The sequence below is a fragment of the Triturus cristatus genome, chromosome 8, assembly GCF_964204655.1.
Source record: "Triturus cristatus chromosome 8, aTriCri1.1, whole genome shotgun sequence".
In the NCBI taxonomy this organism is placed as follows: domain Eukaryota; kingdom Metazoa; phylum Chordata; class Amphibia; order Caudata; family Salamandridae; genus Triturus; species Triturus cristatus.
Genome location: NC_140591.1, coordinates 1,616,392,747 through 1,616,410,975, shown reverse-complemented (window position 1 = coordinate 1,616,410,975; position 18,229 = coordinate 1,616,392,747). Strand labels below are relative to the sequence as shown.

General features: G+C 43.1%; 1 protein-coding gene across 1 annotated transcript in view; it reads right to left on the bottom strand.

Moving 5' to 3' along the window:
• The window catches only part of DNHD1 (dynein heavy chain domain 1), an 856,151-nt gene that overhangs the window by 485,178 nt on the left and 352,744 nt on the right, over positions 1 to 18,229 (bottom strand). Inside the window, exon 22 of the mRNA XM_085623548.1 lies at positions 11,152 to 14,425. Within this exon, the coding sequence (XP_085479674.1) occupies positions 11,152 to 14,425 (3,274 nt within the window). The remainder of the gene's footprint in view (positions 1 to 11,151; positions 14,426 to 18,229) is intronic.

Sequence of the window (18,229 nt, the reverse complement as noted above, 5' to 3'; positions counted from 1 at the left end):
GTGAGCTTGGGCAGCACTTATATATATGGGTGCGCTTGTCACTTCCAGAGTGGAACAATGTTGGCATTGAGCTGCACCTTGCAACCTACCAGCCTGCAGGAGTACTGCTCGAAAGTTTCCAGATCCATCTGACACCTGGTGAATATTCACAAATTGAGGAATATGCAGTCAGAAGTATCTATTAGAAATGTTTTTTCTGAAGCATAGATTGTTACCATTTAAATTCAGAAAAATGTGGAAGCTTACAGTTTTGAGCACTGGACACAAAATAACTCATAGTGTTGGTACATTGCTTTGAGGAAGCCATCTGGGCCTGATACCTGTGACAATAGTTTCACCCAGATCTCTGTATTAGGTGTATTAACCCAATACATGTTCTCACTGGGATCAAATCTATGGTCTACAGGTTACACACAGATCTCTAGGGTGAGTGTATTTACCCAAGGAGTTTCGACTCTGGTTACTATTTGTAACCTACAGATTATAGGGGGACCTCTGCAGTTGGCATTAACCCACAGAACTATCCCAAAAGGATTGGACCTTGCAGTGATCTGCAGATTACATACAGGACTACATTCAAAATATGTCTTCTTCCCCTCCACAGCTGGCCTTATTTCATGTTATGGAGGGTATAGGAGGCAACATCTATAAGCAACACCTTATGCAATTGGGTTTTACACTGGCGAAAAGAGATATTGCCAAGGCATGGAAGGAGCCAAGGGCCCCATCGGTGGCCGCATGGAAGAATGGGCTTGATTTCTGCATGGCGCTAGAACAACCTATTTTTGTTGCTAGGGGGTGCCCACGCAAACACTACAAGATTTGGAAACGGTGGGCGGATTATCGTGGACTGTTGTTAGACCCGCCACCAGTGACAAAGGTCCTTTCGATACGTATGCACACTTTCAGACTGTGGAGGCATGCTACGGGGGGCTCGAAGGGGCTTACCCTTCCCGTTGTATTTCTATGTGGTGGACAGGACTATGCGGATATGGTGCGATCAGGGAGATGGATGGGCGTGGGAGGTGTTGTTGGTATGTGTTTGGATATTATGTGTAAAAGTCAAAGTCACCATAATTGTATAGTTGGATTGTTCAGTTGTCTCTGGAGTGCAGAGCCCTGCAATATATGTGCAACTTGACAAAATAAAATTTGTTTAAAAAAATTAAAAAAAATCTTCTTCCCCTGTTTTATTAGTTATTATTTGTATTTTTCATGTTTTCCCATTTTTGTTGTTTGCAATTTATACTCTTTTTATTATTTTCCTTTTACTATATTATTTTCGGTTTTAATTATCTAGCTCTGTCCCTTTGTTTTGTATTATTACTCTCCCTTCATATCTCAACCTTTTTGTGTTTTTTGAGTTTTCTTTCTCTCCGTGGTTTCAATCTAATTTCCCTTTCATTGCTTAGCCAATTTCCTGCACTTGCCTTCAATATATTTTTCTCTTTTTCAGTTTGTCCCTTCACGCTTTGTTCCATTTTACCATCTTTCTCCTCTTCCCTTTCTCTTTTTTACTGTTGTCATGATGTCACAAGTGCTTTGCACCAAGCTCAGCCTCTGGGTCACTAAGTACTTGGACATATAAGCCACTCCAGTGAGGTTAGATCCCATGCACAGTCAACTGGATAATCTGATCCCATTTTACCCAATGACCAATGGAACAGTAAAGGAATGACTGCAGGCTCCAGACCCTAGATCCACTAAGCATGCATAAACCAATCATTTTTTAACTTCGCCTTGAGCCTTGTAGTCACTGTCAGACACTCAAGTCACCATAACTGGCATGCTGAGGGCAGGAAACAAATCCCACAAAAATAGGCTGAGTGAGTCAAGGGGGAACACTCACTTGTACTAACAATGGAGTAAACCAAACATTAAGAAATGCGAAGATTGTTTTAAGACGCTATGCGCTGCTTCCAGTGCTGGACTTGACAATCGTTCACTTCGGGAACCCATGATTTGGCGGCCAGGGTGTGGCAACAGAAAGGAGTTGGAGTCATAAATGAGGGAGTAATGCCCAAATTCTGCCCCTACGTATCTTCTTAGCCTTTCTCCTTTGCCTCTGTCAGGATGGAAGATCTTGCTAGCTTGGAGCAGAGGGGATGGAGGTGGTCACGTTGAAGGACGGGGAGTAACTTTAGACAATTCACTTTTCTGTTGCGATGGATTGAATGTGCCAGCAGAAGTATTTCAACAAAAGATTCTGTACATTAAAACAATTCCATAGCAAGGGAGTAGTCATTAGTTAGGGTGGGAATAAACAGAGCCCGTCTAGGTGTGACAAGTGAGACAGAGACATGACAATACAGGGATATTTTCATATATACTTATTAACAACTCCAGACGTTTTGTAGAAGTAAAGTCAAGGTGTGATAATTGTTGAAATCTTATAATATTAGGTATTTCCTAACAGCTATATTGAAGAAGGTAAGTGAAGAGATACATCACTTTTCTGCCAAAGAGAGTTCTAGTGCTGGAGGCTAGCAAATAAAAGAGACAAAACCTGGCTGCCACATAAGGATGACAGCAAAACGAATGTTATCCTGAGTAGGAGTTATGAATTGGGACATATCAGCTCAGAATTAAAGAGAGGTAGTTTGTAAGGAGCGATCAATGGCTTTGAAACACAAGATCAGTACCTTGTAAAGAGCTCTAATTCTAGCTGATAGCCAAACCGCAAAGTGACGACAGTCCAGGTAGGAGTGTGTTGGGGAAGATTGCTGAGGGCACTTGTGGGAAAGATCAGAACGTTGTCCAATGGAGCAAAGGATCAAGGAAAGGCCCTTCGGAAGACCTCAGAGTCATGCAGCAAAGGACAAGAGATGCAAAAGGCAACCTATGGATTGAATTTCTGAACTTTCAGTAATGTGAACATGCTGCTGTAGCTGTGTTGGATATGAACGATATGATACTCCTGGAGGGGCTGGTTTTCTGAGGGAACTGGAGTTAGGATATCTGGAAGTGGATACAGTGCCTACAGTGGAAGCGGGTGGTCTGAGTGGCAGAACATAGATCATTTCCCTTTTGGAGGGATTCATCATAAGTGAGCTGATGGTCTTCAGCTGATGGATGGTTGTCCAGACCTTTGAGATCCGTGCTTGTTAATGGTGAGCTTAAGTGGGAAAAGAGACCTGCACGGTGCCGGGGCCAGGAAGCACCAGAAACTGGGGCTTTGCACGCCAAGGGAGAAAGGGGGGGTCTAGCAGCATTACCCCAAGTACAGTACAGACAAGACTGATAAACAGGGGAGCCACGCCCTGGGATACTTCGCAAAGGCCAGCCCATGAGCTATATTACTGTTCTTCCCCAGGATGGACCAAGACAGGGCCCCATGCACTACACAGCACGCCAAGATTGACTTGTGGCTCTTCACAGGCTTCTGGTATTAATCGGGATGAGATCCTAGCAGCCATAGAGAAAACAAAGCTCGTACTGGAAACAAAAATAGACTCAGTTTCTATAGAAGTAAATCTCTAGCGTGCAGACCTACACAAAGTGAACAAGAGGACATTAGCCCCTGAGCAAATGGCAACTATACTACAGGCAGAGGTAGTGGAACTGAGAGTTTAAATTCCTCACAAAACTCTCACACCAACTGTATAACAGGCTGGAAGATGCAGAGGGAAGGTTCCGCAGAAATAATCTACTGTTTGTTGGAATACCGTAGAGAATGGAGGGGACCACGCAAGAGTGCTATATAGAGTGCTGGATTATGGAAACGCTGATCCCACCAGGACTGTCCAAGATGTTCGCAGTGGAATGTGCACATTGGGCATTGGTGCCGGTGCCCCCTTTTGGAGACCCACTCAGGGCCATCATTACTTCCAGTTTTAATCATAAAGATAGGGATACTATACTGCAATATGTACACAAAAACAAAGAAATACAATGTGAGGGCCAACCGGTCCACATTTTTCCCAATTACACCCCCATAGTAAAAAAACAGCACAATTCCTTTGACATTATTAAACAAAAACTAAGAGCAATGAGGATATTGTACATGTTGCGGTTTCCAGCTAAGCTGAAGCAATCTACAATGGACACTCCCATTTTTTCGCACGACAGGAGCAAGCATGGAAGTGGCTGGAGATGGGAGACAGAACCAGGCGCGGAATGGGTACTCCATCCACGGCACAGAGGAGGCAACAGCGGAGATGGACAGGCAGAACTCATAATGCAATACTGATGGAATTGACTGCACCCACTCAGAGAGTGCGAATCGTGATGGGCGAGGATGGCACCTTAGTGACTGAGACTCCCCCTCCTAGTGCTGCAGAACTATTATTGACCACTGGTGAGGTGGAGCAGCAGAGGGAGGAGCGAGAAAGCCAAGTAGTAGATGCAATAATTCCAGAGACAGCTATTTCAAAGGGATAATTCCCACATACGGAGGCTCTTGGACTTCAGTCTGGCTCCTCCTGGGTGCAGAGGGGGGACGCAATTACTATAATGCTCCAAATACTACTGTGTTGTATGTGATTCAGCAGTTGTCGATGGACAAAGCTTTCCATTTGTGATTTATTGTGCAGTTGCCTATAGCCCTGTGCGGACCACTGCACTGCCATACTCTAGATAGATTAGGGGCCCTAGGGGGGTCTGTTCCTGGGCGGGAGCGCGCGCCTTCTCCTGCGATCTGGGTCCAATACCTGCAGGGGATTGGAGCCCCTCAGACATGTGTATATAGTAGGAGGTTTTGTATAAGAAATGGGGGGGTGGATTTGTTCAAGGTTTGTTATTGCTTATTGCATATTTGAAGTAACGATGTTCAGGGTTGAGCAAAGCGGGCAGATGCTCTTACAGGTTTACAAGTGTTTACCTTGGGGAAGGGTTGGGATTGGTTTATGCTGGGGATTGTTCCACATGACAGAGTTAATGCGAAACATGTCGATTGTAACTATCTGGGCGCATAGCACAAGAACGCTGCACGGGGTGATGATCATGACTATATTACTGGGCAGGACTCTGACAAGATCAGAGGCCTAGCCCCCCATAGTAGGAATGGTTGAATGGCACACACTAGTAGAAGCACTTTGTGAATGGCTACTTGGAATTTGGAAATAGGGGGCCAGAAGTACTCTGCCACATATTCATCCTATGCATGGGGAGTGTCTCTGTGGATAGCACTTGGAGTCCCCTTTCAACACCAAGATTCAGAGGCAGATACAATGGGGAGGTATATAATGGTGCATGGACTGTTGGACGGGAAGGAGATCTGTTTTGTTAATGTTTACGCAGTAAATGTAGTTGATGGCCAGTTTTTCCAAGGACTACTGGAGCTGTTTGCTCCATACGGAACTATACCAATAAGATGGGCTGCGGATTTTAACTGCGTGCTGGATCATGAGCGGGACCGGCACCCTCCCCGCCTTCACGCAACACCCAGCATGACACGTAGCTTGAGAAAGGTGATGGACAGCCTGGCTTGCATTGATATCTGGAGGGTGCTACACCCAGATGGGAGGGAGTACTGGTGCCACACAACAACTCACAACACAGAGAGCAGACTGGAGTGCATACTGATTACTGACAATGTGGCACACAGAGTAGAGAAGGGGCGGTACCACTACAGAGATCTGTCTAATCATTTACCACTGATAATTGACTACACAGGAACAGGGAGTAGGTCCTTGGTGTCCGCATGGAGGATGAGGCTGGAGATACTACAGAATTCTGAGTTTTGAGCAGAAATTTAGGAGGCTCTGACAGTATATTTTTAGCAGAACTGGGGCAAGACAGATTCTATGGCTGTGGCGAGGGAAGCATTTAAGTGTGTGGCCGGGGGGAGTACATTGGAAAAACAGTGGGAATACAGCGGGAGCTGCAAAAAGACCTGCTGCAACACGAGGAGACAGTGACGGCTCTGCAAAGAGGGGAACCACTGCCCCCCAGAGATAGCCTAGACTTGCTGGCAGCAAGCAGGGCACTCCATGTCACATGGGACGAATTGGACAGATTTATGCTGCAAGAGTTTAGGCAACCAATGCACAAAGAGGGGGGTAAATCTCGTACACTTCTTGTGTGGCTCCTGCGCCGTGAGGTGCCACGCTCACCGATCCTCTCCCTCACAAAGCCAGAAGGTATAGAGGTTAACGCACAGGCAGGCATTAAGGAAACATTGAGTCACAACCTTGCCAATACATATAAGAACCCAAGGGGGTGGACAGGTAGCATAGAGGGTTGCCCACTAACTCAGATCTCTGAGGAGCAACAAGCGTGATTCTACGGAGAGCTTACACATGAAGAGCTGGCACAAGCACTCAAGGAGATGCCGCACAACAAGACGTGGGGCTTGATGGCCTACCTCCCAAGTTTTATAAAAGCTTTGCGCCCCTGGTCACTGATACACTACTAGAAGTGTATTGCAAGGCTGACACTGCATTTAAGCTCGCACCCTCGATGAGGGAGGCGGTGATGGTCCCTAAACCTGAGAATGATCCAACACAAATGTGATCCAATAGACCCCTTTCCATGATAAACGCAGATGCTAAAATATTGCCCAAGATTTTGGCCAACAGGCTATGACGAATGGTTAATACACTGGTGCATGAGGATCAGTGGGGTTTCATCCCAAGAGGAGCACCCCATTAAAAAATATATAAATATATTTTTTATTCGCATTTAGTTATTGCATTGGAATCATACATGAAAGAGCAAGACCTTCCACATAAAATGCATAATGGTTCACATCCTAGTAAGTACGTCTTCCAGACTTAAACTTACTACTGCTGTCTGACCAGGTAGCCACCAATGGGAGCTTCCGAGAACTAAAGGATCATTATACATTAACAAGGAGCACTTATAATAGTTTCAGTTATGGTGAGCTTCAGATTACATGAGGTAATAAACACTGTAGTTTTCAATCAAGGATGGAACAAATATATACATCAGTACTCTGTAATTCTGCATGTAATGATTGATAACAGGGATTCGTGATTGTAAGCACACAAATGCCTTCCATAGCAATCATGTCATTTAAACATGCAAACTAATACAACAAAATGAAAATCAAACAGAAATCAGAAGGTCTCCTGGGGGTGAAGTAGGTCTAGCTGTTGAGAAAGTTGTGTCACGGGGTCTAAAAAACAAATGTACATATTGGCATGCTGGGGTAGGGGCTTGGGAGAAGGCGCTACTACATCCTTTCACTCTAAACTAGCTGCCTCCTGTCCAACAGAGACTCCTCATCTAGGGGATTCTACAGTACCCTCATCCGATTGTGTGTTATTTATTATGCCTTCTGGTGCTGCATCGTGTCGATTGTCCCAGGCTCTAAGCATCTCCAACCACAGCGCCGACAATGGGCGCCGCCTTATTCCCTGGGCATCCTCCCTAAGTAAAGCCCTCTCCTCTGTTCTGGCCATGTATCAACGTCTCGTTCCCAGGCCTCAACTGTGGGGCCCAACCCAGTCCTCCATTTCAGAGCTATGCGCCTTTTTGCTAAAATCAATGCATGGTCCACAAATTTAGTGTCTACCTTACGGGCTTTGGGTCTGGGAAATAATCCCAGTAGACAGACTTCTGCAGTCCCATGTCATATCTGCAAACCCTCGCATCTGGGACATGCCAGTGTTTCACCTCCATACATAACCTGCAATCTATAGGGGGGTTTGGTATATCATATGTAAGTAGTTAAATTGCACATATTTGAAGTTAGCGTTTCTAGAAATGTGTTTAGGGCTCTCCATGGTCTTATTCCATTCTACGTCTGTTAGGTCTCTGCCCAGTATCAGTTCCCACCTTTCCTAGATCCTGGTCAGTAGTTTTGTGATCATTTCACGTTGTTCTCTGTAGAGCCACTTCACAAGATGCCGCGCGGAGCTCAGAGTTACCAGCGCCTGTAGGACACGGGTATCCGGTTTTTGTCTACTCCCAGGCCGGAGATTCTTATACGTCCTTACCATGGCATGATAATTTAGAAATTGGCCGAGGGCAGGCCACATTGATCTATGAGATAGTTCAGTGAGAAAAGTTCCCCCAGTTTGAAGCAGTCACTCACCGTGATGAGACAGGCCGCTGTCCAGTCAATTAATTGTTGGCTCGTAAATGGGGAAGGAGGATCCCCATGCGGCTGAGAGGATCAGAACAGGTTTAGATTTTAGGTGCTAAACTTTAAATTTCATGTTTTGACTAATTATTTTTGAAAAGATGCATTTGTCCTATGCATTTATTTCTCTTTATGGGAGATTTTTGCCATTTATTAATTATTGATTAGCCTTGCAAGACTCACTCTTTTCATAGAAAATCTTTAAGAGTTTTGACTGACTTTTTGCGCCACATTTTCTTTTCTACATGTGATGCTTTATATGCAGACTGTAATATGTTCTGTATTAATTCTATTTTCCTATTTCAATTCTGTAAGCTGATTGATATTTGACTAATGAATAAAGGGTCAGAGAACTTTAATTATTAACTAGAAAATAGAACCCTTTAAAAATACTCACAACTCTCTTTATTGGCTTAAATATTAAATGCATTTTTGATTTTTCATGTTTATGTAAAGTCTCCTGAAGGTAATATACAGTGGCAAGGGTCCAGTATCTTTACAGCAGTAAATAAGAGGTAAATGAGGTTTTGCATTGAGAACTTACCATGAAATTACCGCTGTATCAATCACTATACCGCTGTCCAAGGGGAAGAGAATACAGTACAGGTTTGCATTATTGGGGCTGGTGCTGGCAAAAGGGTGAATAGCAATCAGATGGCTGAGGGCGATGAGACCACATATGAAACCCCGGGAGAGAGACATGATGGAATGGGCCATAGCAGAGGAAATACAGATGTAGATGGTCTGCACAGACGAGTCTTTGGCAGATGACCCGGAGCACTGGTCATTAATGACCAGAGATTTGATGGTAGGACTGGAGGGGGGAATGAGGAGGCATTTGCGGACACATGAGTAGCAACTGAACGGTGTATATATGTCATGAAGGTCCATGCTATATAATATGTCATGTTGTATGTCCCAATATGTTCCTGCTTCTGTTCTATGTCAAAAGTATAAATAAAATAATTAAAAAATAAAGTAATAAAAAAAGGAAAGCAAGAATGTTTATTTGGTTACATACAATGGCCAACGGATAAAATAAGATGTTCGAACTACATAAAGTGAGGTAGGAAAGACATTAGCACGGTGATGTCAACTTGGTCTACTTTATATATTTGCCACCCCAGGACACATGTAAAAAACATGGGTTCATGGCGTCATATATATTATAATAAATTGTTGCAACACAGACATCTCTTACACCCTCAGGAAGAGCAAGACATTATCTGCAGTCAAAGAATGAATACCAGAATTGGAAAATCCACTAGAGAAGAAAAATAGGGGGAAAAGTTTAGACGTTAATGAAAATCTCAACATAGAGAATATGATTAAATGCGGACACAGAGGTGGGAAATAACCAGTAAACTGGAATGCATCCAACCAAGGCAACCTGCCAGTCAAACAAAAATGCTTTGTGTCTACAATGAAACAAGAATTAGTCCATAGGACGACCTATACTTACCCAAAAAAAGCATAGGAGCAATGCCAAGTAGATAGGTATGTATGACATGATTACAGTCAAATGGAGAGGAACAAATAGCTTCAACACATCCTAGCATTCTCAGTAGATCAAATTGTGAAGAAACACTAATTGCAGAAGCCTGCATGGCGATGCACAGTCGTTGGTCCCTGATGGGGGTTCCCATAGCAACATTATTCAAGGATTGTCTTTGCAATCTAAAGATCCAGATTAAACTGGATGCCCCGTTTGATACCAGTTGATAGCTTGAGTAAAACACTGTCAAGAGAATCCAGTGAGACATTCCCCAGATAAGGAAAGAAAAGCAGAATTCAAGGTACAACACAAAGGTATATGATTCGGAGCAGTTTAAGTGCTACAAAGAGTGTTATCAAGAGTATGAATAAATTAACACAATCACAAGTATTGCATTTTGAGGGAACGTCTCTCCATCAGTTACTCATGAAAACAAAAATAAAATATGCTAAGAGCTTTTAATCCATTATGGGTGCTCACTACTAAGCATGTAGATTAAAATGTACGTCGATGAGCAATTCTATTAATTCAAATTTCTGGACCATACAATTCCTACTAAAAGGTGGCACTAAAGAAAAGATACAGTGTATACAATTTAAGCTTCTAAAGGCCAATTGTAATATAAAGTAAAATGTTTCTATTTTGGACTGCCATTAATTAGTGCTATGTTTTTAATGTTTTTCCTGTTAGTCTGGCATATACTGAGGATTGCAGTCCTGATGAAGACCTCCATCATTGGTTCTCTGCCTCTACTGGAGGTTGAAACACGCAATCTCAGAATGATTACTAAGAATAAAGGACTTTTTATAGCTTTGAATGACCACGTATAGCCAAAGCAGTTGTGAATTATGGAGTGCTATATATAGCCCTAATCATCCTCGGTGGGTCACAAATAATGTATTGTATAGAATTTTTCAAAATTACAATTTGTTGTAGAAAAGCATAAGCTGATATTTGAAATGCACATGTATAATAACTTTTTTGTGCTGATAAGAAATTCCCAACAGTGAAATGAAAATAAGTGATGCTAGAAAAGAGTCCAAGCGCCAATTGTAATAAGTGATAAAATTACAACTTTTAAAAGTGAGCATGGAGAAATGTGCTCACATTTCTGGCCAGAGCCTCGTCCTATCCCTGTTCTCTTCTAACCACAACATTATGTCACAAAACCGGGCGTCTGGAATGCATATGAATGAGGTAGCTTTTCCTCTAGAAATTGTAACCCCTGTTCCCTAAAGGGCAGAGACTACAGTATTTTAAAAAGTTGAAATGAATGAATGGGGGAGGAGCATTTAATAATTCTGTTGACTGCTACATGCTTTTTGTGATACTGTCTACTTGGCAAATGGAAATCGAAGACCATATAAATATATTTTGTGAGGGACTGCTGCAGTCCCATCAAGAGAAAGTTAAGCAAAATATTTTTTGTTGAGACATAAAAAATACAATTTATAACCCATTTAAATCTTGAAGAGACTGCAAACATGAATATCGAGGTGGATACAAAATCCCATTTTTCTAAAGAGAAGAACATGGCAACTTACCAAAGCAACAATATAGTATTTTATACATCATACTATCTCATCCCACTACTTAGTTTGAACCTTACCTCCTGCCATGGGCTCCTTCCATGTAGAGAACTGTGGCTTGTCTCGACAGAGGTGCAGATCCAACAGTACTTGGAATATCTTTTGAAATGATGTGATTTCCTGAAGCCCGTTGGCAACAGATCCCAATCCAGTGGTCACCAAGTGGGCATGTGGTTCTAGGACTGGGCTGCATGTTTGCCCCAGAAAGGAGAGCGTTGCAGGGAAGAGATCCTCACTGAGGCTTCTGATCATGTCAGCCGTGTTTTGGGTGACACTGTACCGAATGCAAAGGGAAGACAAGCAAGCAGCCAGGACGTCCCGCCACGTCTGATCACCACGGTAGTACACAAGGCTACACTGGGTGGACAAGGATGGAGAGATATTAGCCAGATCTGTAACCTCAAAGATAAACTTCATAGATTTAGGTGTTGCTATCTGCTCAGAGTTTGGAAGGTTCAAGAAAGGATGAGGACCAAGCAAACAGCTAACCTGATCCAACCATTCTGATTTTGGCAAGCCATCAAGTACCACCCACTTCTGGGGATCAGACATGCTGCTCTTGAGACAGGTTTGCTCTTTGTGGGCATTTCTTGCTGAGTCCAGATGAGTGAGAGGAACAGTGCCAAATGTTCGAAGAAGCTTAGCAAACAGTCCATCATTCCATTTCCCATTTTCCCATTTACCTAAAAATTCTTCTGTTGTAAGACTGCTAGGATAGAAGCATTCTGAGGTGATGGGTCCATAGCATTCACTATTCAGGATGACAGACTCTGTCTCTTGTTCTTCTTCTTCAACATATTTGGTGCTTTGACAGTCATTGGATGCCAATCTGTTAAGTGCTCGAGCCAAGATTTTCCAAGAAGTGGTTTTGCCACTTCCTGGTGCACCCATAACGATGACCCCTCGTGTTTGAAGAAGAGCCTGATACAGTTGAAGCATTGTGCCAGTGAGATCTGGATTTACGTGAAGCTTGGACTCCTGAAGCTCAGAATTCACAGCACTACCTAATCTGGGGAAGTAGACCTCTTCCGAAAGTAGGCTTACTGACATTGGGAACACATTTCTTAGAAGTTCCTTGAGGTTGCTTAGTTTAGGAGAGTCTGGAGCAGAAAAGAGGGGAGAAGCAAGCAGAGCTCTAATCAAAGCCCGCTCCTCCTCCAGGCCAAGGTTCACCGAGAGAAGTGCAGCAGACCTTCTACGATCGAGGACTAGAAGATGAACCTCTGTGCTTGGTGTGCTCAAATGCTCCTCCTCAGCTGCATCTGCCAGGGTCTCAACATCTCCATGAACACTGGCAACACTCTTCCATGTGTCTGACCCAGACTGATGTGACAAACAACTGGCTGAACGACAAGATGCTGAATGCTTATCCAGGTATGCAACTGAAGCGTTTATGATGCTTCGAACCATTTGGTGACAGCTGGAATGATGGACAGAGCCTAATTTATACGCCAATTCAAAAAATGAATTCATTTTTGCAGCCAAGTGGGTCGCTTCTTGAAAACCAGCAGCAAGCATGCTTCCTTCTGTCATCGTTTTAAGGTTAGGATAAACCATGGACACAGGCCTCATTACCATAGACAGGTCTGTAGGGATATTGTTAGCTGGTTTGCATTGAGAAAGAGTCATGAAGCAACCATAGCTCTGTCGCACACTTATTAGATTACCAATAAAATTAATATTCCCAATAATGGACAGTTTACTGGGGCTGGCATTGTCGTTGGCCCTCTCAGCGATCTTTTTGTGTGTATCCTGGGTCCTAAAAGCATTGGCCTCCTGTTCTTCTTGCCACTCATAACCTGCAGTCTCTTTATTTAAATAAGGAGTGGGATCTTTTGCTTGCATCATAGCAATACATGCCTTGCGCACATCTGCTAGAGGTTGGCTTATCATTCCAAGTATCCCTTGGCTTAGTCGGTCGGCAGTCTCCAGGAGAAGCCATGCTCCAGCCTGCACTGCTCCGGAGAGATTTTGTGTGATGCACTGCAATCCTGTCTGTTCTGAACAGGCGAGGACAACAATCTGGCGTCCCAGGGCATTGGCTAAAGTAAGGATTGTCTCCATTTTTGTCACTCCCTCGTTGCTGATTAAAGATGCGCAGTAATACTCTTGTATGGCTAGAATTAGACCCAGCAGGCTCTTCTCTGTTGAGGTGGGGCCCACATGCATACTGTTAGGACCTGTATACTCATAGTCATAGTGCAGTCTTCCATCCAGAACTTCCAAGTAACAGTCTGTCTCTTGTTTCTGAGTCAATTCATCATCAAAAGCAGAGGATCTTCGTTCTTGCCCTGTGCCATCTGGAAGGTGGACGTTCATACGGTACTTAAAAAGCTTAGCCCATTCAAAAGAAGCTTTTGTTTCCACCCTGTGCTGCAGAAGGCTGCTGATGGTGTCCCGATGATGCACGGAGTGTATGATGAGAGCAGAGAGTAAAGCAAGGAGCAGGCTGTCCGGTGGGGCATGGGATCTACGGTACCTCTGTGTATATTTCACCAAGGCTTCAATTTTTAGTCTCTGCTTGTGCTTCAGGATGGCTCTTTTGGCAGGTGTAGTAAAGAGGATTTCTTCTACCTCACTCCACCAGGACACCTCTTCAGCTAGGAGGATACACTGGAAAGGGAAGGTGGATGCTAGTTTGCTCCAGAGCTCTCCTGCCGTGTGCAGCTCAGGATCCTTCGCGCTGCTGGTGGTGGACCCTGGTCTGCTCCCATACACAGCTTCTAGTTTCTCTTTCATTGACATCCTTTCAGCGAGGCATCCTGTCAGCAAAAGTGACAAGCTTTCTTTCATGGCATGCTCAAAATGACAAAGCCACACCGTGGCTTTTAGGTCTCCTTTTAGGGGAGAATGCAGGGGCACCCTTTCTCCATGGGACCCTCTGATGGCTTTGGCAATTGCTCTGGGAGCGTATAGTGCAAATGCTGAGCTGCTGTTGTCGGTCTCACGACTCTCGAATTCCACATCCCGCACATTCCGGAAGCACCTCTTAGCCCAGGTCACCCTATGAGTAGCGTCAACTGAGGCTGTCAGCAAAGCTATGACTTCATCATCACTGAGGAAATAGAGGCGCGGGCAGCTTGCTCTGGTTGCCTCCAACAGATCCTGCAGCTCCCGGATGATCCCCTCCATGACCGCGATTCCATCAGAGAGCATCGCCTTCAGAGGCTCTCCCCGAAAGGCCCAGTCCCTTCTGCTTTGTCCATGAGCCAGAATGGAGAGAACTAAGGAGTCTTGGCACGTGGTCTGAATGAAGGCGCGATAACTTCTGTCCACCATCTCAAAGTTGGGAACCTAGAACAATATTAGATCTATAAGAGACTAATACAATACTTCTAGCCTGTTCAACAATATCTGGTACTACTTAAGTCATAACGTACAGCACATGTAATACAGAAAGCATTCAATCTGCGGTATTGGCCAGAATCACGCACATGTAATATAGATAGCGTTCAATCTGAGGTATGTGCCTGAATCATGCACATGTAATACGGATAGCGTTCAATCTGAGATATTGGCCTGAATCAAATAGCCTTCTGTACAAGTTAAGTAGAACTAAGGGTGCAAAATATTCACACTGCAAACAAAAAATCTCAATTACATTTCAATTTCAATCATTGTCATAGAATTTTACAATTATAAGTTAGACCTACAAAGGCTGCAATTCAGCCCAATGCATCAGAATTGCAAATTTGTAATTTTAAGGCTATAGGACTGGATTCTGTAAGTTCTTGGGGAGCAACGTCCAAACATGAACACCCTCAAAACTGAAAGTTGGTGGGTGCTCAAAAATGCCTTGCAGGTAGTTTGAGAAGGTGAAAATACACACAGCTTTGCTCCTTTAAAAACTAAAAGTAGGGGCATTCCCAGTGTGAGAATGGGGCAGGAACAATACCATAGTTATGAGAGGCCACCAGAGAAAGAGTTTCTCAGCGGAGATTTTACAGGAAGAGAAAAAAATAAAGGTATGTGAGCAAATGTGCGTGTCAAATTTACATATACAGAACTTTCCACCTAATACAAAACTTCAAAACAGCAGTGAATTTTTGTATTGTTGGAGGACCCGTGGGATCCACTCTGATTCCTCTAATAGTCATAAATGTGTCCCCATAAAAGGAACAGTTCAGACACAAATCATTCTGACTTTCTGAATCTGACATTTGTGAATTGGTCCTAAGTCATTTCGTTGCCTGCCGAAGATTCTATATAAATCAAATTTAAATAACTTATATACATGTTTAACAGAAGCATTTACTGTTATAGGAGCACAGTCTGCAAAATAGAAACTCAAATATTATTAATCTGAATATAAATCAAGACATTTGTATCTAGTATTTTTGTCACATTAACAAAGGGCTCTCAAGTTCTTGTAATGAAGATCTTTTGTCATCTTACATCCTATATTATCTGGGTCCTTGCACTCAATATATAGCTTACTTTGCCATTATATATTGTATCAAATGCATGGCATATGCAATTATTACACAGAATGTCCAGCAGTCTAAAGGCTTTCCTGCAGGAGAGTCTTACTTCTGGCTATAGGTAAGTGGCATCTTACTATTTCCCTTAAAGTCCCCTATGAGGGGAGCTCCCAGAGGACATTCTGTAATAATTCTTTGCGGCTATGCTGCCTTTATGCCTCCTGCCATCCCTGGCTGCCTTAGATAACCCATAGATTGAGTCTAATTTTCATGACTCTTGTTTAAATGCATGAAACACCTACTACTTCCAGCTATGATCTAGTGTATCTGAACGCGGTTTGGTGGAGCTGCATGGCCTCATTCAGAAAACACTTTCAACTACAGTAAAGCAGATTCTTGAGTGATGTCAGGATGACAAAGTGAGAGAAGAGTGATGAAGTGGGTAATGGATACTGGACTACCATAACTCTGTAGATGTTCTGCAAAGAAGCTCCCAGGCCATAAATTTACATGACACCAAACTTGGTTTGTAGGATATGATCACCTTTCCTTTTTTTTAATGACAATTTTTATTGTTGAAACTTCAGGAACCAGCAAACATAGAATGTTAGAATTCCATCAGGTTTACAGACAAGTATAAAATAATACAAACATAATTCTCTTTGACTGCTTCCAGCAACAGTCTCAACATTAGTATCCACTGATACAAATCGGTGTGCACAAATATGATTCCAGATGGTGGGGGGAGGGGTTCTGTGTCACAGTACTCGGGGAGTGGGGGGGCAGGGGGCACGCAGAACTCCGGAACCGTCTCCAACTACAATTTGTCATATCCCATAAGATGGGGGTTATGTGTCCCAAGTTGGGAAGTGTTCTACTCATCCAGTCCCCCATATGTCACAATGTTTCTGAGGACATTCTCTGGCTTTGTACTCTCTTCTTCTACGACTGAAAATAGTTTATTCCTGTCCCCCAGTCGGGAAAGAAGGGAGCTTTTTGAGAGCTCCATTTTTGTGCAATGTCTCTCTTACCCAGAACACAGCTCAGTCTCAGGAAATGATCACATTTTCTAAGTCTTGGCAACGGATTGTTCATGGACGCATTTCTGACAACTGCCTCAAAGCCTTTGGCACAATTTGTCAGCATCTGATGGGTTATTTTAGGAAACAGTGGTCCCTGAGTAAGCAAAGAGTGAAGAAGAAATCAATATAGCCCCAATCGGTACTATATTTTAGCCGTTATCCAGCCGGACAAGGGCAGTTTAATATGCAAATAAAATAAATAAACAGAACATGTGAATTAATTACAGTGGGATACAAGCCTGTATCCTTGAACTCAAATACCAAAGGGAAACAGAAAAGGCTCAGGCAGCATGTGGTTGTCTGTATCAAGTAATCATAATTAAACAAACAACATTTGTGAAAGAGGTCACCTTTACACATAATATAACATACAAATCACTGTGTATAAGGTTGACAACTTGTCAACGGCGTTTTAAACCTTTAAAAGGGGTATAGGATCATCATCAGGACTCTATAGATATGGTGCCTGAAAACAATTGCCTGAAATTACTGATTCAAGAGAGCGGAAGGTACAAAATTTGGGGAAAGAAGTGGAAGAGATATAAAGTAAGACAGTAAGTCGGAGCTATATTCAGTTGTCTAACACAGTTAAAAGAACAAGCTTTTAAAACTTGGGGGCCAGTTAGACTTTACGCGAGGACATATGCCACTAAGCCATAATAGGAAAATAAAGACGCATATTACTTAGGAGTGAAGACAGTTATTCACATAAGGTGTGTGAGAAGCAGACAATACTATCAACAAACCAATGGCACATCGATGGGAGCTTTTTTTGCCCCCAACTTAGCAATACTTTATATGGACGCCCTGGAGACAAACTCCATCCTCTCATCTCTGAATCCCTTCCACATTGCTATCACAATGTGGAAGCGATACATTGATGACATCTTTAAGATCTGGCACGACTCACAAACGCTCCTTGAACAATTTCTTCATTGGTTAAATAATAACTGTGGCGGTCTCAAATTCACACTATCACACAGTAGGAGTACCATTCCCTTTCTGGACCTCAACATCCAGCATAAAGATGGCGCACTCATTACGAGTCTCTTTAGAAAACCTACTGAGCGTAACACACTGTTGATATACGAAGGTAACCATCCACAAGCACTCAGGGATTCACTCCCCTACTACCAATTCCTTCGTATCAGACGAAACTGTACATTAAAAGATAACTATTTCTCTGAAGCAAAGATCCTCAGCACCAAACTGACTGCCAGGGGTTATCCGCGCAGATTAGTACGTAATGCCCTAAAGAGAGCTTGGCATTGCCCTAGGGACTGCCTCTTGGAACCCAAAACCAAACAGCCACAAAATCGCATAGTATGCGTAACAACTTTTTCACCAGCATCTCACAGGTTACGTAAGAGCATTCTCAAACATTGGAATGTCATCAATGATGGAACGCCTGCCATTTGCTTTCAAGAAAAACAAAACATTAAAGATAATCTGGTTAGAACAGCACTTCCGAGCACCACATGTACATGTACACTTTACAACCATTGGAGTCTACCTCCACTAACAGGGCATGCCAAGTGTGGAAACTGCACAGTATGTAAATTCACTATTGAATGCAAGGAATTTGTGTTTGAGAA